Genomic DNA, 27,006 nt, shown 5'->3' with positions numbered 1-27,006 from the left:
AAAGATCCATCCTTCATTTTGTCTTCTCTTCCTTTTCCCCCATTTCTCTCTATCCAAACATAGTGTTAATTAACTAAAATTCATCACCTTCTTTCTATATTCACTTTTAATCAATCAAACTCCACTATTTGCATAGTTTTATTTGCATAAAATGAAGAGTAGAGTAACAACAAAATAATACACAATACTAATGTCTCCCTAATGTCATGAGTAAACAATTGCTTTTTTCGATATTATTTAGAGAATATCTAACAAGCTCTAATTGTTTCAAAGTACTCTTTTTTTCCCATGTTAGAATGATATGAAATCAGGTTAAAATAATAATAATAATAATAATAATAATAAATAATAAAAAAAAAGAAGAAGAACAAAATAATTTAAAAAAATAATAAAAAAAAATTAAAATCATTTAACTAACACCAGCTACTCGAAGTATAACTTTGTACAGTAATTGTGACTCCTAAACAAAATAAATAAATAAAACCCTTAAATATTAAGCATGGTGGAGTAGTGTGGCACTCCAGTGGTATTAAGCCAAGAGCTAGCATTTACATAAAATTTACTAATAGTAAAATCTTGAACTTGGGCTGAACTTAACTGCTTGACACCATTCCATTTCACTCTCTTTTCTTTGGCTGCACCAGGCCCTCTATTTTCAAATTCGACGTAAAACAAAGTATCTAGCCCAAAATCACCGGACCATGGAGCCCAACCTTCATAATGAATGGCTTCATCGATGAATGATTGCATGATAATAGTTCGAGAATAATCCTTCCATGGTCGGCCTAAGAAAGCCCTATTTTTATCTTCAACTAGGTAATAATCAGGGTCCGCGGTAATGGTGCAATTTTGAAGGATAAATGCACCTGGACCATCGGATTGTAGTCGGCCTTGGGCCGTTACAATACATTGTTGATTTTCTAATGGTTTTCTAATAGCCATTGCATCTCCGAAGATGAAATCTATTGTGCCAGTAATGGTGCAATGACGGTAAAATTGACGTGATCTTACCGCGTAAAGAGTGTCTTGGTATCCATCAAAACGACAGTTGTAGAAGGTAGAGAAATTGGATACTACGCGTATTGCCACTGCTTGATGCTTTGTTGGTCCTGCTGAGTTCTCAAAGCCTATGTCCTTGGCCATGAAACCATCACCTATGATATCTGCAATAAAATTATGTATTTTTTTTTCAAAATTAACATCAAGATCATATTATACAAGGACTTTAAACCAATTTGTCAAAATAAAAGAAAAGAAAATGATTTATTCGTATTATACTTTCTATTTTGTCTTTGTTTTCTTAGAATATGCCCATAAACACACGTTAGACAAACCTTATTAACCATTAGTACTAATAAGATTTAATTGAACATGTTATTACTAATAGGATGAACAATGCATTATATAATAGTCAAAGAGACTATTTTAATTTTAATTTTTTTAATTTTTTGTTGATAGAGACTAATTTAAAACTAATAAAACACATAATTATATTTTTTAGAAACTAGAAACGTTTGTGGTTTTACATAGAACATTGTGTACAATAATTAAATTATAACACATTTTGAAGGTAAATGTATTTATTGTAACAAAATACTACTATAATAGATTCTTACCAACAGTTGAAGTTTTGAACGTTTGATAACCATCAACAAAGTTCTTATTTCCGGTGATCTTGGTTTTGCTATGTCCATCACCAATAAATATAACATTAGTCTTACTCTTATCAACAATAACATGCTCCTTATATACTCCTTCCTTAATATAGATCACAAATGCCTCCACATTGTTATTAGGAACTCGATTTATCGCTTCCATAATAGTCTTATATTGTCCACTCCCATCCAAAGCCACGGTCACATTAGGACGAATTTTCGTTGTTGGAAGCTTCATGATATGGCGTCTTTGATCATTAATCCAAGCAGGGAGTTTTTGCGATTCAGCTGCAACCTTAGGTTTCGAGTCATCCATCAAACGACGGTGATGAAACACACGCTTAACATCAAAGGAACTTTTCAATGAGCTTAGCGTAGAAACAATGCTTAAAGTATCACTAATAAGCTCCTTTGAAGTCTTTAATAAATTCTTCATAATTTGTCCTACATTACTAGTCGAATTTTCAAATGCATCAAAACAAGTTTCTTGGTACGTTAAAGCCCCACTAATCCATACCTTAAGATTATCCATCAATTGGTCTAATTCTTTCAATTCAATGCCATTCACAGAATTCATTGATCTCTCTAAATCATTCACCGAGTTTTCGACTAATTCTTTGCAAATTTCAAGCCCTTGGATTGCTCTTGGATCATCTTTTGGTACATGTAAATTGGAGAACTTGTTAATAGTATCCAAAAGTTCTTTCTTTGTTGCATTGAAAGCTAACTTCAATAGATTCATTGGGTCACTTGTGTTGCTAGCAGCCGAATTAAGGGTTCCAATACATGTTTTTTTGTAATGTGTTGGATTACAAAGAGATTGGATGGCTTTATTTGATGTGGCTAGCTCTTCATTATTGTTATAAGGTTCGGTATCGGTATCGGGCTCGTGGTGGTGATGGTGGTAGGTTTGCATACCAACCACCAATGCCGCTACCGTTTCGATCAACAACAAGAAAAAGGCAAAATATTGAGCAATCTTTTCCTTCTTTGCATTCTTATTTGGTATCATTTTTAAGACTTGTGTGGTTAGGGTTAGTTTTGAAATATTTAAGAATGGTTTAGGAGAGAATTAAAGTAGTAAAATTCAAAGTAGTCAAGTTTAAGAATTATATATACTTACAAAAAAAGATGAAGATAAAATGGGTGGTTGAAAATTGAACAACAAATTTGATAGTTGTAATTGAATCCAACAAGGTTACACTTACGTAAGAATAGTTGTTCGCGATATATGTATCCATTCATTGTTTCAACTATTACAGAATTTTGTTGATGTGTTGTGATGTTTATCTAAAATTATTCCCTATTTACATCTATGTTTTGGTGTTACTCCAAAGTTAGCAAACAAATTAAATTCAACTATATGACAAGATAAAAAGATATTTTTATGTATTGCCAAATTTGATTGATACACTTACATTGACTTTAATATCATCTCCAAACTGTTGTTTTTAGTCTTCTTCTTCAATTTAGGACATAAATTTAGAAGTAAAGTTTACATTTTTATTTATTTATTTTTACAAAAATTTATGTAGAAATTATGTTTAATACCCAAACTACATCCTATCCATTTATAATTAATCATTAATGTTCAATTCGTAGCCAATGTCCCAAAAAATATAAGTTTACTTGGTATATTTCTTGTTTAATTAAGTTTTTTTTTGACAAAAATTGTTTAATTAAGTTGCTAAATCTACTCTTTTTTAAAAAAAAAAAAAATTGTATCTAAATATAGTAGGTTCATTTTGTAATTGAAACTCAGTAGAAAAAAATGATATACTTCCTCCATTTTTTGATACTTGCAACACACCCTTTTTCACGGTATTTAAGAAAAGTAGGTCTTATGTGATTTAAAACACTTAAAATAATGGAGATAGATTGTTAAAGATTATAATTTAGTAGGTCATGAGATTATATAAAAATAATAGTACAAACTTTTGACATAAAATACTTTCCAATTATGGTGTGTTGCAACTATTTTGACATTTCCATTTTAGGGAAGTATTGCAACTATATATAAACGGAAGAAGTAATTAAGAATCATGATAATAAAAAAGTCATTCTCTAATAAGATGACTATCTTACCGGATCAATAGAATAAAAGTTTTTGGTGATAATCATCAAACTTGAAGAACACGAAGCTTTTAGAGAGAGAAAGAAGAGAATTGTATTGATCTTAGAGAGAAGAAAAGAATATTCTAATCATTACAAAAGTGTGAGCTCGGCTAAAGGACTTATATACTAGCTATTACAATAAGCAAGAAGTTTGTTATAGAGGAAGTTTCTAGAATCAGTTAGTTATAACTAACTGCTGACTAGGCAAGCTAATTCTATCAAGGTGGAAATAGCTGGCTGTACTCAGATGCTTCAGTACCCCCCCCCCCCCTCAAGCTAGGGGTGGTGGAATCAACTAAGCCTAGCTTGGAGCTCAGATAATTGTGCTGATAGACAGGCAAAGTCTTTGTAAACAGATCAGCCAACTGTTCATGAGAAGGAAGATAAGACAGCTCAATCAGACCCTCCAAAACCTTCCCTCTAGTGAAATGGCAGTCCAGCTCAATGTGTTTAGTCCTCTCATGCATCACTGGATTCTTTCCAATCTGAATTGCAGATTGATTGTCACAAGACAATTTGACAGGCTTCAAATCAACAATGCCTAATTTTGTAAGAAGTCTAACCAACCAAGTAACTTCAGTAGAGGCTGCAGCCATAGCTCTGTATTCTGCCTCTGCAGATGACATAGAGACAATTCCTTGCTTCTTGGATTTCCATGAAATTGGGGAATTACCAAGAAGCATGATATAACCTGTCACTGACCTTCTGCTATTAGGACAGGACCCCCAATCTGAGTCTGAGTAAGCTTTGAGAGTGAGTTGAGCTGTTGCCTGGAGTAGAATCCCTTGTCCTAGAGTATAAGCAACATACCTCAGGACATGATGCAAAGCTTGCATATGCTGAATTCTTGGCTGATGCATAAATTGACTTAAGCATTGAACATCAAAAGACAGATCTGGTCTTGTATGTGTGAGGAAATTCAGCTTTCCCACCAGTTGCCTGTATAAAGAAGGATCAGAACAAAAATCTCCTTGATCTGCTAAAAGTTTCAGGTTTTGTGGAAGAGGTGTTTTAGCAACCTTAGACACATCAAAACCAGATTCACTTATCAATTCCTTAGAGAATTTTCTCTGAGTAAGAATTATTCCTTGAGGTAAATGAACAACTTCAATACCAAGGAAATAGTGTAAAATACCTAGATCATTGATGCTGAAAACAGAATGCAAATGAGTCTTCAGAGCCAAAATAGCTTCATTATTTGTACCAGTCACAACAATATCATCAACATAGACTGCTAAAATAATAATATCAGGATCATTCTGTTTGAGAAATAAAGAATAATCATACAGAGACTTCTTGAAACCCAACTTTTCAAGCTCAAGAGTTAACCTAGCAAACCACTGCCTTGAAGCTTGCTTAAGGCCATAGAGAGATTTCTTAAGCTTGCATACAAGGTTGTGAGGATTAGGCATCTTCATATAAATTTATTCATGCAAATCTCCATGAAGAAATGCATTATTGATGTCTAACTGATGCAAACTCCATCCTTTACTAGCAGCAAGAGCCAAGAGACATCTAATTGTAGCCATTTTGACTACTGGTGAAAAATTCTCATCAAAATCTATTCCAAAGACCTGAGTATATCCCTTAGCAACCAGTCTTGCTTTAAGTTTCTCAACAGTCCCATCAGATTTGAGTTTCACCTTGTAAACCCACTTACACCCAATAGCTTTCTTTCCCTTAAGAAGAGAACATAGTTCCCAAGTTCCATTTCTTTCCAATGCTTGTATCTCAGTTTGCATAGCATTTATCTAGCCCTGATCTTGAGCAGCCTCAAAATAACTACAAGGTTCTGTAATAGTAGCTGTCTGGGAAATAAATGCTTGCATAGAAATAGGCAGATCAGTGTAGTTAACAACATTACACCAATGAGAGCTGATAGAAGTGGCTGTGACATAATCTTTATGCCAATATGGAGTTTTGTGAGGCCTTTAGGATTGTCTTAATGGTGGAGATGGAGAAGAAATAGTGTTTGGGATATTTTGAGGAGCTGAGGTTTGAGGAGAAGAAACAGGTGAAATAGAAGGTGTGGTAGAAAGAGTATTTGGAATTGTGTTTGGTGGAGATTCTGGATCTGTAGAAAAGAGAAAGGGATCAGGAATGATTTGAGAAGAATCAGGTGTATTTGGGGTGGCTATTGGTAGAAAAATAGGTGCTGGTGTTTGAGTTGCAGAAGAATGATAGGGTAAATGTTTCTCATGAAAGTAAACATCCCTAGATATGATGAATTTCCTTGTCTCCAAAGACATGACCTTATAAGCTTTCTGGTTAGGTGGATAACCAAGAAAAATACAAGGTTCTGCTCTAGGATCAAATTTGCTTCTGTTGACTTTGAGTGTAGATACATAGCATAGGTAGCCACATACCCTAAGATGATCCAGATTGGGTTTTTGTCCATGTATCTTTTCATAAGGTGTGCAAAACTCAATAGAACTCAGAGGCATTCTCTATTAATAAGTGTAGACACCTAAAAATGTCTCCTCAAAACCAAACCCGATGATGAACACCTTTCACCGCCGTTATTGGTCGGGTTGAGTATTTAATCTTTGGAGTGCTTAAATGCATGTTTCTACCCAATACATTTCATAAACCAACCCAATTCCTAACCCATTTCACCAAACCATAACTTATTTTCCTCTTTTTCGTGCCTTTAAACCCAAAATAATTTATTTCGTGTCCTTTTTATAAAAACGTTTAGACCGGTTTATTTTGGTCCATAATCTGGGTCCAATGGTTAAATGGTTGGATGGGGCTTGAAAAGAGCTTTCCAACGATATATTATAAGCCCAAATCCGAGTTATAACGAATAAGTTATGGCTAAAATACTAAACTGAGTCCAAACCGAACCTAAGCCCACCTTACCTACGACCCAATGATCATGTGGAGGGTCCAAAGGATTTAATCCCACTCCTAATCCAATTAAGATTAATTGGAAGCTTCTATAAGCTTCTAAAAGATCTTAATTATCCTTTTTGAAAAGATAAGATTAAAGAGTTTGAAATAGAATAAAACTCCTCTAGTAATTCGATTCGAATTGAGAGACGTTCAAAGATAGTCAGAAATTATTTTCGTTCCTCACTGTTTTTATCTGATTCTTAGATGGTTGGATAGCTCTTGAAATTATCTTTCCAATGATATATTATAATATTAATTCCGAGGTATAACGAAAAAGATATGAAAGAAATACGAAACTCTATCCAAAACTGATACCGTCCCTTTATTTCGGCCATATCTTTTATTCTACAAAATATTTTTAATCTGATTATGATTGGGTTAGAAAGTAGACTTCAAGAGCTTTCCAACGATATCTTATTCATCTTATTCCGATTTCTGGATCAAAAGATATGATAAAAACAAAAACCGCAAAAACTGCTGTCTATCGCAAGAGTTTTATCCGATTCGAATTCTTATCTTTTCTTGATTCGACCCCTCTTTTTTCCTATAAATAGAGGTCATATCTCCCCTTTTTCAATCATCAACAAGCTTGATCATCTAATCCTTCTCTCTTCCTCTCTTTTCCACCAAATATCATTCTCTCTCACCTTACACCTAAAATCATTCTCTTCTCCCTCTTTAACCTAATTTCTAGCCTTCTTATTCTTCCATAACAATTCCCCTAAGCACTCCAAGGAGTCCATATAATACCCGAAGTTCTATACTGAAACCAAGGCGTGAAAGGTATAATTGACTGAGGGTTTGGACCAAATCAACTCTACCTTTTATTTAATTTAATTATTTCCATTTGATTTGTATTTATTGAAGTTACAAACATTTTATTCATGATGTAGCAATTTAAAGGAACGCGCGGAATGTGAGTAATTATTTTAATTACTTATTTTATTTTATATTGCTAGTATCATGATTAAGGCTATTATTATTTGATTTGACTAACGCTATTATTGTTATATTGCTTCCAATATTAATGTTTTGTTGTATTATTATTTATTGATCACCATATTGCATGTAAAGGGAATATGTAATTGAAAATCACGCATAATAAGATAATTTGGACAACCGGTTTAGGTTCCTTTTTAATCTTGTTATTTAATCAAGTGATCACCAATATTATAGAATTATATGTTGCATTAATATTCAACCAATTTAGCATAATAATAGTTTGGAGCAAATTGAATATTTTGTTTGTATGCCTTTGAGATCACAGGAATACTTTTCACAATAAGAATCGAGTAGAGGCCAATACGGGCGAATGTGACTCCATGACTCACTTCGTACCATCATCCCCGATCCTCCTTTCGTTCCGAACCATATGGAGTTAGTAATCTCATGGATTATGAATGGGGTGTAACCTTCACGGGTCAATCGTTGTTGCCTATCGTTGTCCCTTAATCGTGGTTGCCTTAAATGATCCGTGAACGGTTTACAAGTTCCTTAAAAACTTGTTGGCGGCTCCCTACTTTCCTTGTCCCTAATCGTGTCCCTAATCGTACATGTCAATTCCCACTTCCTATGAGTGCCAAGCATATTCACACCATGCTTTTACGTAGGCGCACTTCGAGCGACGCCTACAATAAGATGTGTAGCACAAAGAAAACATTCACCCCTAAGATAGACAGGAACATTAGACTGAAAATATAAGGCCCTTGCAGTCTCTAAAAGATGCCTATGTTTCCTCTCAACCACCCCATTCTGCTGAGGTGTATCAGAATAACTTCTCTGATGCAAAATGCCATACTTATTGTAAATCTGTAGAACAGGTCCTTCACATAGCTCCTTGGCATTATCTGATCTAATGTACTTGACAGAAGTATGAAATTGATTATATATCATTGCAACAAAATTATCAAGTACATTGACAGCACTACTCTTAGACTTCAAAAGAACAGTCCAAGTATGTCTTGAAAAATCATCTACAATAGTCAGAAATAAACTACAACCATCATGTGTAGAGACTTTATATGGACCCCAAGTGTCAATGTGCAACAATTCAAAGCTTCTAGTAGACTTATTACTACTACTAGGAAATGGAATTCTAGTTTGTTTTGCCTTAGGGCAGACCTGACAAATAGTATCAGGAACAGAACAACTAGAAACAACATTAATCACATGATGAATCTTGCCAAAAGGAAGATGCCCTAAACGAAGATGCCATAACTTTGCCTCTTCAGATTTATTTAAAAGAGTTGCATCAGCAATTGCAGGTTCTGGTTCATGTCTCTTCTCATGAACACTATTTTCTTTTCCAAATGCATAAAGTCCAGAGTCCAATTTACCAAGAACAAGTGTACTGTCCTGGGAAAGATCCTGGACCAAGCAAGTATCATGAGTAAACTTGATCTCACAATTAAGATCTTTACACAACTTGTGTGTACTGATCAAGTTGAATGTAAAATCTGGAACATGAAGAACATTCTTCAACTCTAAGCCATTTTGGAACCTGATTAGACCAATATGTTCTATTTTCACACTTTTACCATTAGCAACAGTAATAGTGTTTGGTGACTTAGTAAATTTCTCAAAAGAATGAAATAGATCAATGTTGCAACAAATGTGATCTGTAGCTCCTGAATCAATAATCCACTTAGAATTAGAGTAAGAGAGAAGACAAGTACCTGCCATGTGAGCTGAGCTGTAAGTTGAATGCACAAGATTCTGTGCATTCACAGACTCAGTGGAGGGAGAAGACTGATCATGTGTCTGAGAATTCATGACTTCAATAAATTTGTTGTACTGCTGAGCAGAGAGATGAGTAGTCTCAACAGCTTGTTCAGAATTATCATCTGCATCATCACTATAAACAATTGCAGCAACTTTCCTTCCCTTGCCTTTATAGCCTGGATTGGCATTTGGATAGCCATGAATTTTATAACATCTCTCAACAGTGTGACCATTCAATTTACAGTAATCACAGAAAAGAGAAGAGAATCTTCTGGTATTATTAATTCCTCTTCCAAAACTAGAATTATAGCTTTGTTGTTGCTGTCCAGAATTGAATCCTTGAGTCTGATGATGTGAATTTCTATTCCAAGTATTAGAAAACTGAGGTCTGACCTCAATAATTCTATTGCCCTGGATCTGATCAGTTCTTCTATTATCTGCAGCAAAAGCCATAGTGCTAGAATTTACTGTGTTCTCAGCTAATAAACTGACATTCCTTTGCTTTTCTTCCTGAATAAGAAGCCTATAGGCTAGAGAAACATTAGGTAAGGGCTGCATCATTAGAATATTGGTTCTGACATTTATGTATTTTCCATCCAACTTCATCAACAGCTGAATCAATCTCTCATCCTGCTGCTGTTTGAAGAATTTCTGAGTCAGATTGCAAGTACATTTACCACAAGAACAAGTTGGAATAGGATTAATGCCAGAGATCTGATCCCAAAGAGCCTTAATAGCAGTGAAAAACTCTGCTACACTGGTAGATCCTTGTGACATATCACTCAAATTCTGTCTGTAATGAATACAACTGAGCACCTAAACTCTGAGAATAACGATCCTCAAGATCTTTCCAGATTTCTCTGGCTGTATTAAAGTATAGAACACTTCTAGCAATATTAGGATCAAGAGAATTCAAAATATAGGCAATAATCATGGCATTACACCTATCCCAGGCCTGACTCTCAAGCAGATTTGTATCTGGACGCCTAGCAAGAGTTCCATCAATGAAACCTAACTTATTTTTACTGCAAATGCAATGATCATACTGCGTTGCCATTCATTGTAACAATCACCATTAAACTTCACAGAAACTAGAGGAGTAGCAGGATTTTCTGAAGGATGAAGAAAATATACACTAGCAGGATTCGAATTAAGAGTTTGAACATTGTTTTGAGTCTGAGGATTTGCCATTGAATCAAAATGAACAGCAAATCGGAAAAAATATGCAGCAAAAATGAGATGATCAAACAGAGAAATCGATCAAAAAATTGCAGAAGAAATGAAGGAAATCTAACGAAAAGAAAGGAAGAAATGCCTGAATTAATAGCAGGAATCACAGAAGAAATCCAGTTGCTAGCTCTGATACCATGTTGATAATCATCAAACTTGAAGAACACGAAGCTTTTAGAGAGAGAAAGAAGAGAATTGTATTGATCTTAGAGAGAAGAAAAGAATATTCTGATCATTACAAAAGTGTGAGCTCAGCTAAAGGACTTATATACTAGCTATTACAATAAGCAAGAAGTTTGTTATAGAGGAAGTTTCTTGAATCATTTAGTTATAACTAACTGCTGACTAGGCAAGCTAATTCTATCAAGGTGGAAATGGGTGGCTGTACTCAGATGCTTCAATAGTTTTCACATTCACTAAATTCCTAAGGGAATCCTAGCTCCGGCCGCTTGATTAAGTGAATAGAAGGTATTTTATTCACTAATTCCCAATGAAATCTTCGCTTAATTAATACTCCGTAGAATAGAAGGTATCATATTCACTAAAAGCATAATGGTAAGGGTCTTTCTTGGGTTGGAAATGAATTCATCAAATTTTCCATTATTGTAGTACCTGGTTATAAGGTGTGGGTCACAGTACCATTACCTAATGTGTAATGGTTTCAGCGTTATCTCTCTAAAGCCTAAGGTAACAATTACCCTTATTGTCCACAAACATAAATGAAAGGAGATAGGTTTAAGTGATTCATTTTCAAGGTTAAACCAAACAAATGAAAAAATAACATTTAAATGATTCATTTCCTCTCTCTTGTTTGTTTCTTGTCTACTCAATTTTCAATATTAATACCAAACACCCCATAAATCCTAAGGGAATCTCCCGCTTGGTTAAAGCTCTATTCTAATGAGCTGAACTGAAATGAACTGAATTAGAATATTGAACTAAGGGTCTATTCACTTCAGCTTAATTTCAATTCAGTTCAGTTTAGCTCCAATCAGCTCAGTAAATGTGAACATGCCCTAAGTTGGGTTAAACCAAACTGGCCTAAACTGAAAATAAATGAAAAGGAACAAGACCTAATAGCCTCTACACGGGAGTAAAAGGACTTCTTTTCCATTCTTGGTTTGGCTAGAGCAAGGGGATGAGAAATGAAAGGGTTTTGAAGAGAGGAAAGAAAGCCAAAAGAGAGACATAGAAGGTAATTAATTTAAAATAAATAAAATTGCTTTACAAAGGAAAATTACCCCCTCTCAAGCACCTTCGGGGGAAGCAACAAAGGTAATAGATGCTACCTAAGCTCTTTCCCTATCTTCTTAGTCCGGGAATGGAGCATGGCAAAGCTCAATAGGGGGAAAGGGGGGAATGATATAAAATTAGGAAAGGAAATGGAATGGAAGCAAATTAGACAGCAAAAGGGTAAGTTTTACCATTATTAGTTGTTTGGTATGACTAAGGAAACGAAATGGAAACAAATGAGAAAGAAAAGGATTTTGTTATCTTCGAATCAAGAAAGGTAACAAATGAGGAGTAATGGTTACCCTTAGGAAAAGGAGCTACCACTCGTAACAAACAATAGGTAAAGGAAACACTTACATGATTTTATTAATACGAAACTGCTGCAAGTGTGTATGCGGTTGCTGCTCCAAGCTGCTGCTGCACCAATATGGTTCTACTCATGCTCAAGTAATAGTGGATTGTTGTGCACAAAAGTGCTGCAAGAAGAGATGTTTTTCATCTTAAATTTTGTGTGTTTGTGGTACTACTACAAGCGTCTTTTTCAGCAGTTTTATTGTCTTTTCCTAGGAAGATTTTTTGTACTGCTTCCCTAAAATGTCACGATCATAGTCTCTATTTAAAGGGACAAAAGGCTGATTTAAAAAGGGCAAGCAAAATTGAATGAAAAGAAGTGAAGAACCATGAATTGCTGGAAATTCCTCAGCACAAATTCACATTGTTCTGATTTTAATATATAGCAAAGTTTATGTTTGTTTTCACAAAGTATCATGAAATCCATATCAGTTTACAAATTACAATACAAGCGTTGAACACGCATAATTTAATCTTTCTTATTTGATTTGTTATAAAAGATTAAAAACATTACAACATTTCTTCTTTCTTTTTATTTTTTTTTATTTTTTTTTGGGTATTTAGAGAGCCACAAGGACAGGTGATGAGAATCAATCCCAAAATCACCTGATACCGGAAAGAAAGCTCTAACCAATTGAGCTATTCCTCACTCTCACATTCTCACATTACAACATTTATAAAATGTACTATATTATGTTTTTGTAAAGAAGTTAAAAATGTGATCTTTTACACAGTTTTACAACATTTATTTTGAGCAATAGTTATATTTGAGGGACTTATCCCTCTTTTCTGCGGTGGCATTGTCGGGATCAACAGAGGCTGGCTTGCAAGTAATTAAACTTTTCTTTTTGCATATTTTAGAAGCTTTACATCTTGGATTTTCGCAGCTCCAATTTGGCAATAGTACCCAAGTGAACCTCATCTGGACCATCAGCAATTCTCAGGGTCCTTGCCGTTGCCCACAGATGTGCCAAAACACTGTCATTGGACAATCCCAGGGCACCATGCACCTGCATGGCCATGTCAAGCACCTGCAGCGCCATGGTTGGAGCAGCTACCTGAGGTGTATCGTAAAAATGACAACGTAACTTTATTAGATTTTATAGGCAAGGGTGAGCGTAGAGTGAGTAGCAGCTCATTATCTGTTGAACACATTGTTTAAAAAAAAAAAAAAAACAAACAAAAAAACAAAAAAAAATCTGATTATCAGACAACAAATAACACTATTAATGATTTCCAAACCCAAGCACAAACAATTGAGGTTTTAATACAATTTTGGATACCAGAATTTTCAGATTGCATATCGAATGCCCTACCCAAAATGAAAAATTAGACTTGAAAAAACCCAGATAATATACACTAACTACCAACATAACCACAGATTCTCTATTACACTACTAATACAACCACTATTTACATAAACTTATGGGAGATTAGGTTTTATAGAAATTAGACATTTAAGTACGGAAAATAAAAAGAACAAATGCTTATTACCTGTTAACTTTAACAGGAGTGTATAACAGTCATTAAATGTGTGCATTTGCTGTTTAAACCTTGTAATATTCTTTCCTCCATTTATTATTTCTCGCAACCTATCAATAGTATCTACTATTCACATACTCAAGTTAGATTGAAATTTTGTGATGTATAGTTAATGAAAAATATAATCATGTGGGATCTTTTTAGATTTGTTTTAATGTTTACTTTATTAAAATCCAATTTTTATAGTTTATAAATATATAAAATTAAAGATGTAAACGATTAAAGTTATGCATTGGCACACGTGAAAACAAGAAACATTGCAAGTAAAAAAAAGAAAAAAGAAAAAAGAAAAATAAATAAATAAACGAAGCAGTCTTTAATGACCGAGGCTAAAAAGCAAAGAATTCACAAATTTCCCTCCCCCTTCATTACATTACTCCATTTAATTTATCCTCCATTATTTACAGATCTATGACTCTACAAATTTTGGAGAGGAATAATTCTAACTTTTGAACTCCGTTGTTGGCTATTGAAGATAGCTTGCTAACACCACACAATTAATATGGTAACTTGGTAGAGCTTTAGTTTGTTTTAATTTTGTTTTTCATATAATAACTAGTGTGTGGCCCAGGCGATGCCCCGGGTTGCTAGTTTGTACTTGTTGGTTTTGAGTTTAGGTCTTACTTTAAACATTTTTTAGTTGCCAAACTCAATCATCACATAATGAAAACAAATAGTATAATAAAACACCAAGTAACTAATCTAAGTTAACTATAATTTTGTTGGATAAAAAAACACAATCAATAAATGGCTAAGATGGTAAGACTTGTAACTAAAGACTTGTTGGTCGCGAGTTCAAGTCTTGTTATAAGCATTTTTTAGATGCAAACCTAATACATGTTGTGAAGGTGACATGTCATATTTATAGTGACATGTGGCACATATTGCTGACATGTCGAACTTGAAAAAAGACACGTGGAACATATTCTGTTCTAGGAACGCTTTCTAATATATAACTAGTGTGTGTCTCGGGAGATGCCCCGGGTTGCTAATTTGTGTATTTCTATAATTTGGTAATTATGTTCAACTATTTATATATAGTGTGTGGTTCGAGTGTTGTCTCGGTTGTCACTTTTTTTTTAACCTCATATGCATTTATATTCTCGTCTTGTGAAAAATAAATGAATCACATAATTCACATCACCTCCAGTCGGACCTATTAAGGGTCCTAGGTGGCACCGCCCCCCCCCCCCCTTTTTTAATTTTTATTTTATTTTATTAAGTTAAAGGTGTAAATTTATAGGTTAAATACAGTTTTAATGCAATAAATAACATTAAATTAGCTTTGTCATAGTGGTAATGCATTGAGTTTGGTTAGAAGTCTTGGGTTCAAGTCTTTATACAAGCATTTTTATTATTTTTTTATTTAGTGCCCCTCCGCCTTAGATATTCTACGTCCGCCACTGATCACCTCTAATGTACTTAATAAATGAATAGAATATATAATATTATATGAAATTTAAAACATTAATTAAAGTTGGTTGAGATGGTAAACGTATCACATTTATGTATCGGAGGTTTTGGGTTCGAATCTAGCCTAAAGCATGTTTTATTTTGTTAAATGATGGTAAGCTTACGTGACACACATACTTTGGATGTGATGTGGCATTATGATATGACGTATTTACTGTGAAGAGTGCCATGTGGCACCGTTCCTTTAAAAGGAACGCCTTTTAATATATAGTATAGATTATAGATTGAATCCTTCCATAGTCCTATTCGCAACTTTTTTTTTTTTAAGTATTGTCTCTCTTTAATTTTTGTGTTCTTCGTTTATGTACTGGTAAAAGCTATGATCATCAAGGATATTTGCATGAGAATGAGATATTTGATCGTAAGGGATGGAGGAAGAAGATTTTTGTTGATGACTACACGGATAATCACTTTTGGTTCATATAGCCGACTCCACTTATGGAATTAAGGCTTTGATTGATTGATTGACTGACTATGACAAACGAAGGTTAAAACTTGTTGCATTGCTATGTTAGCTGCTTCTTGCTGTAGCTCTTTGATGATGCTTGGGTTTAACTTTTATTGATTTTTCTTTGATTCAATATAATGATATTAAGCTTTCTAGTGCTTTGATTAAAGGCCCTTTTAATGGGAATTGGGAAGACCTACTATCTAACTTAGTTTGAGACTCGGTTGAACGGAGGATTATACCCTGTTTATAGTTGCTGCCTTATAGTTTATAATTTTATATGTATGAACATATTGTCCTTGCTTATTGGAAAAACCATTACCCAAACTGAAACTACCGAATTTTCCGGGTAATCGGCCCACCAGTTAGCCATTTTAACAGATACGACTTCGGGTCAGAACTCAGAGGAATGGTGACCCAAAATTAGCGATTAACCAAAACCAGTCAATTAACCCCTTTTTGGTGTGTCATGTATGCAAAATTTCTTGTGACAATAGCCCCTTTTTCACTAATAAGGCTAGATGGACAACATGGGGAATGCAACATAATAAAAACAAGAGTAACAACAGCAAAGTACCTTAGCCATCGCTATGGTCCCACGTGCCTTTTTGTTTCCAAGCCGATCTAGTTGGTCAGCAGCTTCCAGAACCAGAAGTCTAGTTTTCTCTAGCTCTACACGACACTGCACACATTTCAGTAGATTTATAAAGAAGATTTAACAATTCCCCAAAAGGTTACACGAAAAATGCAATTTAGAGCAAGTGTTACCTTGGCAATATCTGAAAGGAATGAGCCTTGCTGAGCAATTAGTTTACCAAACACTCTACGTTGAAGGGCTCTTTCAGCCATCATCTGCATACCACGCTCAGCAGCACCAATAAGCCTCATGCAATGATGAAGTCTTCCAGGTCCTAACCTTCCCTGCAAGAATATAAATGTTACAATCTCATGGAACAGAATGCTTCACCGTTCTACTGTATTTTAGAAAACATTTCTTTTAAAAAAAATAAATAAAACATGCTAATAAAAATAAATAAATAAATAAATAAAACCAATCAAACCTGTGCGATTTCAAATCCACGTCCTTCTCCAAGTAGAATGTTCTTGTCTGGCACGCGCACATTTTGAAAGGATACTTCAGCATGACCATGAGGGGCATCATCGAAGCCGAACACCATCAGTGGTCTCTTGATATGTACTCCAGGTGTTTTAGCATCAACAAGGATCATGGACTGTTGCTTGTGCTTTGGGGCATCAAAATCTGTTTTACCCTACACCCCATACCATCAAATTAATGAATGCACCGAGTTTTCAATATAACCAAAGGTTATCAAGGTTATTATTCCACCTACACCTCAGAAAAGGAACTAACCATAACAATGAGAAGTTTGCACCTTGGATCCATGGCCCCACTCGTCCACCACTTGGTTCCATTTATGACATATGAATCACCATCTCTACACAAACATTTACATAATATCATTATTATCGTTTTACCAAAAAATAAGCATTAATAAAGACAAATAAGCAAAAAAATTAAAAGAAACATCTACCACATGATACAGGAAGTAATAACGTATTGAACATCAAGTCCCATTTCCTTCCTTTGCAAAGAGTACATGTGTATCAAGCTGATCAAGTTGGTCACTAAGTTCTCTGCCTAGTGAGCTTGTATTAAGAGTGATTGTTTATAATGTTGCTTGTAGGAAAAAAAGTGAGATGAAAAAAGTACTTTGTAACTAAATATTGTGCTTAGGAAGAGTATCTTTCCTCAACTCCTCCTAGAAGATGGGGAGTTTGACTGTTTGATATGCTAAGCTGTTGGGTATTTAAAATTTGATGAGGCATTCAAGCTAGTGTTCTAAAATCTGAACTACCAACTATTAATTGGTAATGAAAAGAATAAACCCTTCAATTGGAAGGCAAACATGTCTACAATGGTTTAAGATTTTTAGTGGATAACAATTTAGAAAGTGATTTAACACCCTAGAAATCCTAATATATGCATTATCTGTTTTCAAACGAGTTCCAGCGGTCTTGTAATTTTAAAATTATGAAATGAAAAAAAAAAAAGAGAGAGAGTGAGAGAGAGAGAAAAAACTCTCGAAAAAAGGCACAACACTCATAAACTGCTAAAGAGGCAAGATTAGCCACTGCGGGTAGAAGGTATTGGCCAAATACAAGCACATATAACTTTATCAAATACAAAGTACGCTTCATTATGTACTTAGCAACACCAACCAAGAAGGTTACTGTAATACCCCAAGTCTAGCATGAGCCCACTAGTAGAGTAGTAGATATTGTCCTCTCTAGGATTGGATTTGCTTTGGTGCAAGACAAAATTCCTACCCAAAAGGCCTCTCTGTAATCAATACACAACCTTTAACTCCCATCCTTTTTCACGGTGCTTTCCAAGGTGAGGCACTAGGTCTAATAAACCCCTTGTCTAGCAACTCCTGCAATTGGATCTTTAACTCACCCATTTAGCAAGTGCCATCCTACAGGGTGCTTTTAAAATTGGTGCAATTCCCGACACTAGGTCCATGGTGAACACAACCTCCCTCTTAGGTGGCATCCCCGAGATTTCTTATGGGAAGACATCTAAAAACTCGTTCTCAACCGGAACATCCTCAATTCTTTTGCTTTCCACCATACTCTTGGACACCAAAAAAGTATAGTGGGTACCTCATAGTCACTAGCTTCCTGATCTTCAACGGAAATGGGAGAACGTGTAGACGCAAATGCAGGAAAAAGGGTTACTAGGAATCCAAACCCACTCTACAAGGCTATAAGTATAAAAAATTCTTAGGATCAGACAGACCCAAGCTTTGACATAGAAGTTTATAATGACAAGAAGGACAACGTGGTGCCCTTGAAGGCACCTCATTTAGGATAGAGCTTTATGATCTTATGTAATTAGTAATGACTTATCTTGGGATATTAAATAAGTAGCTAGAGCTATAATGTTTATGTTAGTATTTTTCCACTTAAAATACGATGAAGAAGTTTTAAATTAATGGTATCATCATCTTTTTGGTAATTGTTTTGTTACCTTATCTATGGCAATTTGATTTCTGATCACCAACTATTATTCTTCCAAGATTTTTACTGACTAATCAAGTGAAAGTTGCACGGGATGGGAACTATTTTATTTTACATTGATTTGCTTTGAATGTTTTATTCAAAAATGTTGATTTACCAAGCAAATTGTTGAGTTATGAGTTGAACAAAAGAGTACACTAAACTAAGTGCCTTCTTGTACCGATTTATGTGTGGATGAATTTCGTGACTACATGTCTAGCTTTGCTTGATACCTTAAGTTTGTTCCTGAGTGAATGTTTTTTACTTTTCAGGGGTCGGGGTACTATGGCTCGTAACGAGGCTTCTTTGGATGTTAACAACCCGATCCTCATGCAGAAATGTTTAAGAAACTAGGTTAAGTGAAGCCGCCTGTTTTCAAGGGGGGGCTGACCCTACCTTTTTAGAGAATTGGGAACACAAATTTGATAAGATATTTGTAGCCTTAAACTGCCCTAAGAACATGAGAGTTGATGAGGCTGCAATGTACCTAAAAGATGAGGCTTATAGGTGGTGGAGGAAAAATGCCGAGAGACTTAAAGCCAACTTTGGATGGGAAGCCTTTAAGACTGCACTGAAAAAAGAAGTTTTACCCACCTTTCTAGGAAGCAAAAAGCTCAAACCTGCATATGGGTAGCATGTCGAGTATAACAAGTTCATGATCCTAGCTAGGTTCGCACCTAAAGTGGTCCCAACCGAGGAACTTGAGAGCTAGGGGTTAACTAAGCAATTGCAAATGGACTTAGGTGGAAAAGTTAGGTGTATGAGAGGGCTGGCCACTTATAAGGGCTGAGTTCTAGGGATTACGCTGAGAATAGTAATGCTGGGGAAAAGAGAAAGGACCATGGTAACTTTGGGAACAATCCAGGCAACTCCAAGAAGCCTAAAAATGGGAACATTGTTGATGTAAGGAACAGAGAGACTATGAAGGGAATTTGGTGTTTTGTAGGTATTGCCACAAGAAGGGGCACAAGGTGTTTTGCATAGAAAAGACAGGAAAGGTAACACTTTTCAAAATCAGGGATATAGGAAAAAATGGACAAAATAACTCGAATAGGAGACCTGGCAACAACAATGGAAGCAACACCAACAATAATACCACCAACACTAGCTACAACAATAATGCTAATCTGGGAAGGAACAACGACACCCATCTGTAATGGACAGAGAGATCCTCCAATGTATTCATCGATACCTTCTCTATTCACTGTCTGTAGAACCTTGTTTGATTCTGGAGCAAGATAGTCCAGTTGAGAGATTTATGATTGCTTACCTAGGGGTAAAATTATTCCATGTAATAAACTCTATAAAGACTTGCCTTTAAAGATAGGAAAAACTAATTTCCCATCTAACGTTATTGAGTTTCATTAGGGGACTTAGATGTTATACTTGGGATGGATTGGCTAAGTTTGTACAAGGGCAAGATAGATTATGAGGTTCAGAAAGTGCACTTAAGGGATCCTTTGGGAAAAATTGTGTCTTATAGACGTTTTGGGAAACCTATGGGATATGGGCTTATTTCCACAATGAAGATCAGGAAACTAGTGACTAAGGGGTACCTAACTACCTACTATAATTTTGTTGTGTCCAAGACCTGAGCATGGTGGAGAGCAAAAGAATTTAGGATGCTCCTGTTGTGAACGAGTAAGATAAATCTCGAGGATGCCACCTAAGAGGGAGGTTGAGTTCACCATAGACCTAGTTCCAAGACTACACCAATTTTAAAAGGACCATATAGGATGGCACAGACTGAAATGGGGGAGTTAAAGGTCTAATTGCAAGAATTGCTAGACTAGGGGTTTATTAGACTTAGTGCCTCACCTTGACCCATTTTATTTGTGAAAAAGAAGGATGGGAGTTTGAGGCTGTATATTGATTACAAAGAGGCCTTTTGGTTAGGACTTCTGTCATGCACCAAAGCCAATCCTTGCGGGCTAGGGCCTAGACATGACAATATCTACTAGTGGACTCATGTTTACCTAGGGTGTTATAAATGGTATCAGAGCCGGGGCCCATGTTATGCCTTTGGGATGCAGGCTCCTTAAAGGAGGGGAGAAGGTCTCTATGGCGCTCCCACATCGAAAGTTGAGGAGAACTAAGCCTTCTCTATATGGGGGTTGATACCTCAACATGTAAATGCCTTTTGGGTAGGACTTCTGCACCAAAGCAAATTCTAGCGAACTAGAGCTGCTAGCCAGAGAAGACAATATCTACTAGTAGGCTCATGTTAACCATCCATTTAGGGTTTCGGCAAAGGTGGCGGTGGTTCAAAACCCTAACCCGAGTCGTCACACCACAGTCGAAACTCTAACCACGGTGGTTTAGGTTCGATGTGGGTGGAGAAGAAAGAGGGGGGAGTTGCGGTGGAAGGAGAGAGAGGGAGCATCGCCATTGGAGGAAGGGGAAGCTTCGGCACCGGCAGAGAGGATGGCCTGGCTTCAACAATGAAGGGGGGAAGGGGTAACGGTGGCTGGAAGGTTTGAAGTTGGTGGTTTTGTTTTTTTTTTTTTTTTTTTTTATAAAAAAAGGTTTTAAGTGAAAATAAATTCTTAATTGGGGTCATTTTGTACTTATTGTCATCTAAAACCATTTCACTTATTTAAAATAGAAAAAGAGGGTTACCATTTTAGTGTTACACAAGTTGGGGGTTACCATTGAGAATTTTTATCTCGGCTTTTGTAAAATAAAATCTTAATTGTTGACTTATTGTCATTATTTTATCTCAGCTTTCGTAAATACGTTTCAGCAAAATATTAACCTATATACTATTATATAAGATTTCCTGAGGCATGAACCCTATTTGCATAGATGAAACTAACCACACAGGAAATTATAAGACAAACAGGACTATTTACCAACCTTTTTATGGAACACTCAATGTTTGTCGCATCGGAGGATGCTACTTGTGGTTCTGTCATTGCAAACCCAGAACGTATTTGGCCTTCTAGCAAAGGAATAAGCCATTCTTTTAGTTGATCTTCAGTCCCATATCGTAGTAAAACCTACACATAGAATGTGTTGTACCATGATCAGCCTTCTATCAAGCAAAGATCAAGCATTTAGATGTAAAACATTTTCAGTCAAGATATTCGGAACTAAGAATAACGACGAGCTCGTCTTCGGCACGGGCAAGGTCGCCCCCCCCCCCCCCCCCCCCAACCGAGGGGGCTGACCAATATGAGCTCGAAGCTTCTTTCGTAACTCCTGGAACTTCTTCATAGTGGCTCCCTTCCATGCCTCATTTTGAATTAGGAGTTAGCAATCCATTTTGTGGGTACCAACAGAAGCTAAATTACAATAATAAACATCCTCATATTGAACAAAGCAATCATCATGACTCCTTATATACACTCCAACAGAAGATAAATTTTATCATATGCCCAGTCTAGTTGGCTGGCTTAAACAGAGCAGATGAGCCATCTGTGTCATTAAGTTTGACAGGACCAACAAACAATAGGTTCATATACTGGCATCCCAACTCTGCATCAAGTAACTTTGGAATTTTCATACTAGCTAATATACAAACTACGTCAGGGTACTCAGGCAGTCCAATTTCTGGTGAATCAAATCAGGAACAAATTAAACATTGGACGGAAATGAAAGGAACAAACTGTGAAAGGGTACTCTGGCATTCCAATTTATGGTGAACCAAATCAAGAACAAATTAAATTCAAATATAAGTTTCATTTCTTTATTTTTTAATAGCAATGTTCCACCGAATGATGAGAAAGACAATATATCATGATGCCCTAGGTTCAACCTAGCCAATCTAACATAACTCTACCTATCTTTGGGGAGCAAACCCAACTATCTCCCTGTTCAATACATCTTTTGATAAGGGAGAAAATCCAAAGTCACTTTTGTTAAATGTGATCTGCTCTTAAGGCATTAAATTAAGTTACAAATCACGTGAATAAATGTAATTTAAAAACAATTAAATCTTTACTCATTGAAAAGGAAAGAAGTCAAGAACATAATTTTATACATTCATACATGCTCGTGAGTTTTTTTACAGCATAAAGGGGTCACAGTAAAGCTCACTGCATTTCATGTTGACATTACCTCCATATTTCCAGTATCAGGAGCCCCACAATTGAAAATCTGAGGAGCCCAAACAGAACGGCCCATAATCTCACACAGATGTCCATATTCAAGGTTGGAGAGTCCTGGTCCAAGTAACTGACCACCAGGGGATTTTTGGCTTTTTCCACTGGCAAATATTTTCTTAGCACGCATAGCACTATCTAACTGCATGGAATTAAGATAAATGTCAATAGAAAAAATTAAAATATATATATATTAATATATATATATATATATATATATATATATATATATATATATTTTAATAAAAACAAAAAGGTAAAAAAAAGATATCCTCGTGCCCTTTCAAGTACCAATAGATGCAATTTATGCTAACAGATTAGTTTAGACATCAAGACATTACTTAACATAATCACAAATTAGAGGGGGCCATCCGCTTTAAAAATCTGAGGGCTCCAAAATCATCCAAGAAATTACTTGTTATTCAATGTAAGAAGTAGGGGATAAGATCACCTCAAGAAATCAAATGTTGGATAATTAATGTATTACCTAGGCTGCACAGTATCGTCTTAGGAATTGATTATTTTGGATATTTAAACTTTTTTTGGAGCCATTTTTTTTTTAATTTTTTGCTAGGAACCGAGGGAGTGTGCATCTTAATTGAAGTTGATTGTAAAACTTTATCGTGGTATTGCAAGGTAACCACTTAAAAGAGAGCCCTGGTAACAAAAAAAAAGAATTTTTAAAAGAAGCAGGGGTAGCCTTTTCATTAACCAGTCAGCATTGAATCAAGCTGCCATTCTAAATCTGTTTATGGCTACTGAAGCAAAAGAAGAAAATGCTGTGTATCAACTGGATCTGCACTTAGAATAAAAAGACACGATTTCTCTTATAAGTGGTTACCTTGCAACACCACAAGTAGTGTAATGTGTTGGATGTTGAGAAAAATTCTGAATCATTAAAAATGCATAATTTCTCTACAAGGACATCAAGTGACCAAGGCTGGTAAAAAAAAAAAAAAAACAAAACAAAACAAAACAAAAACAAAAACAAAAACAAAAAACAAAAAAACAAAAAACAAAAACAAAAAATGACAGCTGCCTATCTGTGCCTTAAAAAGACGTGGGCAGGGAAAACTAGTAATTTGTGCTAACAAAGCTTACATAAGATGAGCTTATCTGTCAATTGAACCCTTGAAGCAGATTATACACCAAAGATTGGTTGAGCAAATGAGTACACGTGATCTTTAACGTGTTTTTATGGCTGGCAAATAAATCGATTGAACATGCATTCTCTAAATGCAGTTTAACAGACTAATCTGGCAGACTCCGGAACTAGAAAGGTTCTCAATATAATGATTCTGGTTATTTTCTAATTTAGAGAGCTTAAAGCAGCGAACCTAAAAGACGAATTCGGCGAAGTGTTGTAGCTGCTGTAGTGAAGCTGTCGTTAGCGCAAGTATTAGGCACTTGGCACAAAACACATGCCTCATTAATTCAAAAACAACATGAGGAAAATGGGTTTTTTTTTATATCCTATCCATGTCTTGTCGACAGATGATGGCTCAATAAATTAGCAGTAGGGCAGTGTCCCTTGTTTAGTTTTTGTTTTCGAGGTTTATATAGATCTACTAAATGAGGATGCCAACTATGTGGAGTCTTATCATGTCTACATCATTTTCCCTTTGTGGCTCTTTCTTTTAGTGTATAAAAGGATGATCTCAGGTGCAAGGCAACCTAGGCCATGTACCTTTTTTGGTCTAGGCGAGGCGGCGTTAATCACCTTGGTGCACCATGAGCCTTTTTAAACATTTCTCTATCCTTAATAGCTTTTTGGTTTTATGATAAATCTAGCTTTCTCTTGATGATTTAACCTAAGTTTGAACTTGAAAATTCCTCCAATAACCCTTATTAGAAGGTGGACCTTAGGAAATACTAATGCAGGTTATGCTGGTCCTCCTATGATCCTATGGAATTATGTGATGTATCTAGTTGGGATTTCACATAGCTTGGATCTACTCTGCATAATTTTAATTAAAAAGTTTTATGAAAACAAGAAAAATTCTAGATTGCATAATAAAATGTTCATTTTTAGGTAGAACCAACACAGGAAAGTGAAAACATATCAGAAGCAAGATTACATACAGGTATCCATAAATTCCATAACCCTTCTCTCTTTGCCAGCTCCTTTAATTTCTCTTCTGCGGGGTGAACAGTCCAGCGAGAAGGAGACAAAGCAAGTTTATAGAACTCGTCCTCCATGGGGTATATATGATCCTCCATAAATCTGATCAATTTGCTCCTGAGTTCTATAACCCTTCCACTTAAAGAATACTTGCCTCCTTCCTCTAAAGTATTTGGAATTTCACGTTGATTTCCATAATTTTGAACATGATCTGATGAAAATGGGCCTGAAGATTTTAAGTAAATGTTAATTTAAGAATAATGTAATGTCATATGCATAGATTGCATACACCCTTACTCTTAAGTTCTCAAGACATACATTAGTGCCAGAACTCAAAAAAGGGTGAGCTGTTTATAACACAGACAAGTTGTTATTGATTTTTTCATGGATCCTACTTAAGCTTTTTCTTAAGAATTAGAATAAAAATGATTCAAGATATTACATTTTGAACAGAGGCATTAACTTCACAACTAAGATAGCAGCCCAGCTGTCCAGGTATTAAATTTCATCCAAACAAGATAGGCAGATCTGCTATTTGATTTTATACTTTACCAGTAAAATATAATACTCCTTACAGAAAAAAAACAAAAAAACAAAAAAAAATAAAATAAAATAAAATAAAATAAACAATAAAAAAATAAAATAAACATGTATCTAGGAAATTTTTCAGTACATGAGGCATGTTAAACATAAAATCAGAGAGGTTAAGGCCAAAATATCCTAGACAGAAACACCTTAATAAAGTAAATTACTGTTTAATACTCGTCGGTTCCTGATAGTTCAACTCGCTAAGGGTAGACTCTTGTTTCTAGGAATGGAAAATGTGAGTGGGTGCAAGAAAAACGTGACCGAAGTAAGAGACAGTATTAAAGGAATAAACAAAGTAGGAGATGTAATATAGTAGGAGTTTTCACGACAGTCTAACATGAGCCCACTAGTAGAGTAGTAGATATTGTCCTCTCTAGGATTGGATTTGCTTTGGTGCAGGACAAAATTCCTACCCAAAAGGCCTCTCTGTAATCAATACACAACCTTTAACTCCCATCCTTTTTCACGGAATAGAGTAGAAGTGAGTTGAACTTTTGGCTAAAAAGCTTAAAGTGAGTTACACTTTTAGGAACGGAGAGATCAATTGAAATAGATACTAGCATTTAAGATAAAAGAGATAGAGTAAGAAAAAAAAAAAGGAAAAATTGATTCTAATAATCCCACCTTTGGCCGGTTCGCCATTAATAATCCCACCTTTTGATTATTATTTAATAATCCCACCTTTATAGGCGATTTCCTTCTATTGGTCCCTAACAGGTTGGTAACCGGTTTTATTAGGTGAATATGCTATGTGTCACTTTGTGATTAGTTGAAAATTGTAAAAATTAAAAAATAAAAGAAAAACCAAAAAATTAAATAAAAAAAAAAAAAATCTCAACCATATCTCTGTATCTCAACCCCACGCCACTCTCTATCCCAACTTCCGGCCACCCCCTTTCCCACCCCCACCACCACCGGAATATTCCCCTCTTCACGACCCACTGTATGACAACGCCCCCCTCCACATCACTTTTCCTCTTTTATTCCCCTTTCTCCAACTTCTCACTGCTCCTTAATCTCTCTCCATACTGAAGCATTATCAATGGCTCCCAAAATCCCTAAACCTCCGCAAAACTCTTCAAAGCCCCAATAAACCTCAACCAATTCAAAATACTACGAAGCAATATCAACCGCAAAACACTAGCATCAAGCGAAATTGGTCAATAACTGATTTCGAAATCGAAAATCTACCTTGCTTGTGAAACAAAGGGGGTTTTCCCCAATTTTGCAGTAGTAATTGTTTATTTATTCAATTGTTTTGAATATGTTTTCAATTTTCGATTTTGATGGAGCAAAGTACATAGTGGTGTTGAAAGTGATATTTAAGGAGAAAATGAGAAGTATATACTGCATCATCAATTAAGGAGAGACATGGAGATTCAAATGGGTTTACGCCACCGGAATGTTCCGAGGCTTTATGAGTGGTTTCATGATGAAGAAAGGATTGTT

The 27,006-nt window shown here is 35.5% G+C and overlaps 1 protein-coding gene and 2 pseudogenes across 1 annotated transcript in view; all 3 read right to left on the bottom strand.

Moving 5' to 3' along the window:
• Positions 1-486: 486 nt before the first annotated feature.
• On the bottom strand, positions 487-2,667 carry LOC145632921 (pectinesterase pseudogene; annotated as a pseudogene).
• Positions 2,668-5,194: 2,527 nt separating this feature from the next.
• LOC145632920 (putative mitochondrial protein AtMg00820 pseudogene) lies at positions 5,195-5,512 on the bottom strand (annotated as a pseudogene).
• Positions 5,513-12,550: 7,038 nt separating this feature from the next.
• The window catches only part of LOC145632118 (putative acyl-CoA dehydrogenase IBR3), a 27,912-nt gene continuing 13,456 nt past the window's right edge, over positions 12,551-27,006 (bottom strand). The window contains exons 10-17 of the mRNA XM_081684406.1: positions 24,930-25,195; positions 22,804-22,989; positions 21,601-21,743; positions 17,036-17,120; positions 16,725-16,934; positions 16,432-16,584; positions 16,241-16,345; positions 12,551-13,258 (exon numbers count right to left, since the gene is read on the bottom strand). Of these exons, the coding sequence (XP_081540532.1) occupies positions 13,067-13,258; positions 16,241-16,345; positions 16,432-16,584; positions 16,725-16,934; positions 17,036-17,120; positions 21,601-21,743; positions 22,804-22,989; positions 24,930-25,195 (1,340 nt within the window). The 3' untranslated portion in view covers positions 12,551-13,066. The remainder of the gene's footprint in view (positions 13,259-16,240; positions 16,346-16,431; positions 16,585-16,724; positions 16,935-17,035; positions 17,121-21,600; positions 21,744-22,803; positions 22,990-24,929; positions 25,196-27,006) is intronic.

Source organism: Chenopodium album, chromosome 5 (assembly GCF_948465745.1).
Source record: "Chenopodium album chromosome 5, dcCheAlbu1.1, whole genome shotgun sequence".
NCBI lineage: Eukaryota > Viridiplantae > Streptophyta > Magnoliopsida > Caryophyllales > Amaranthaceae > Chenopodium > Chenopodium album.
The sequence above is the reverse complement of the archived record's forward strand: the minus strand, read 5'-3'. Positions and strand labels throughout refer to the sequence as shown.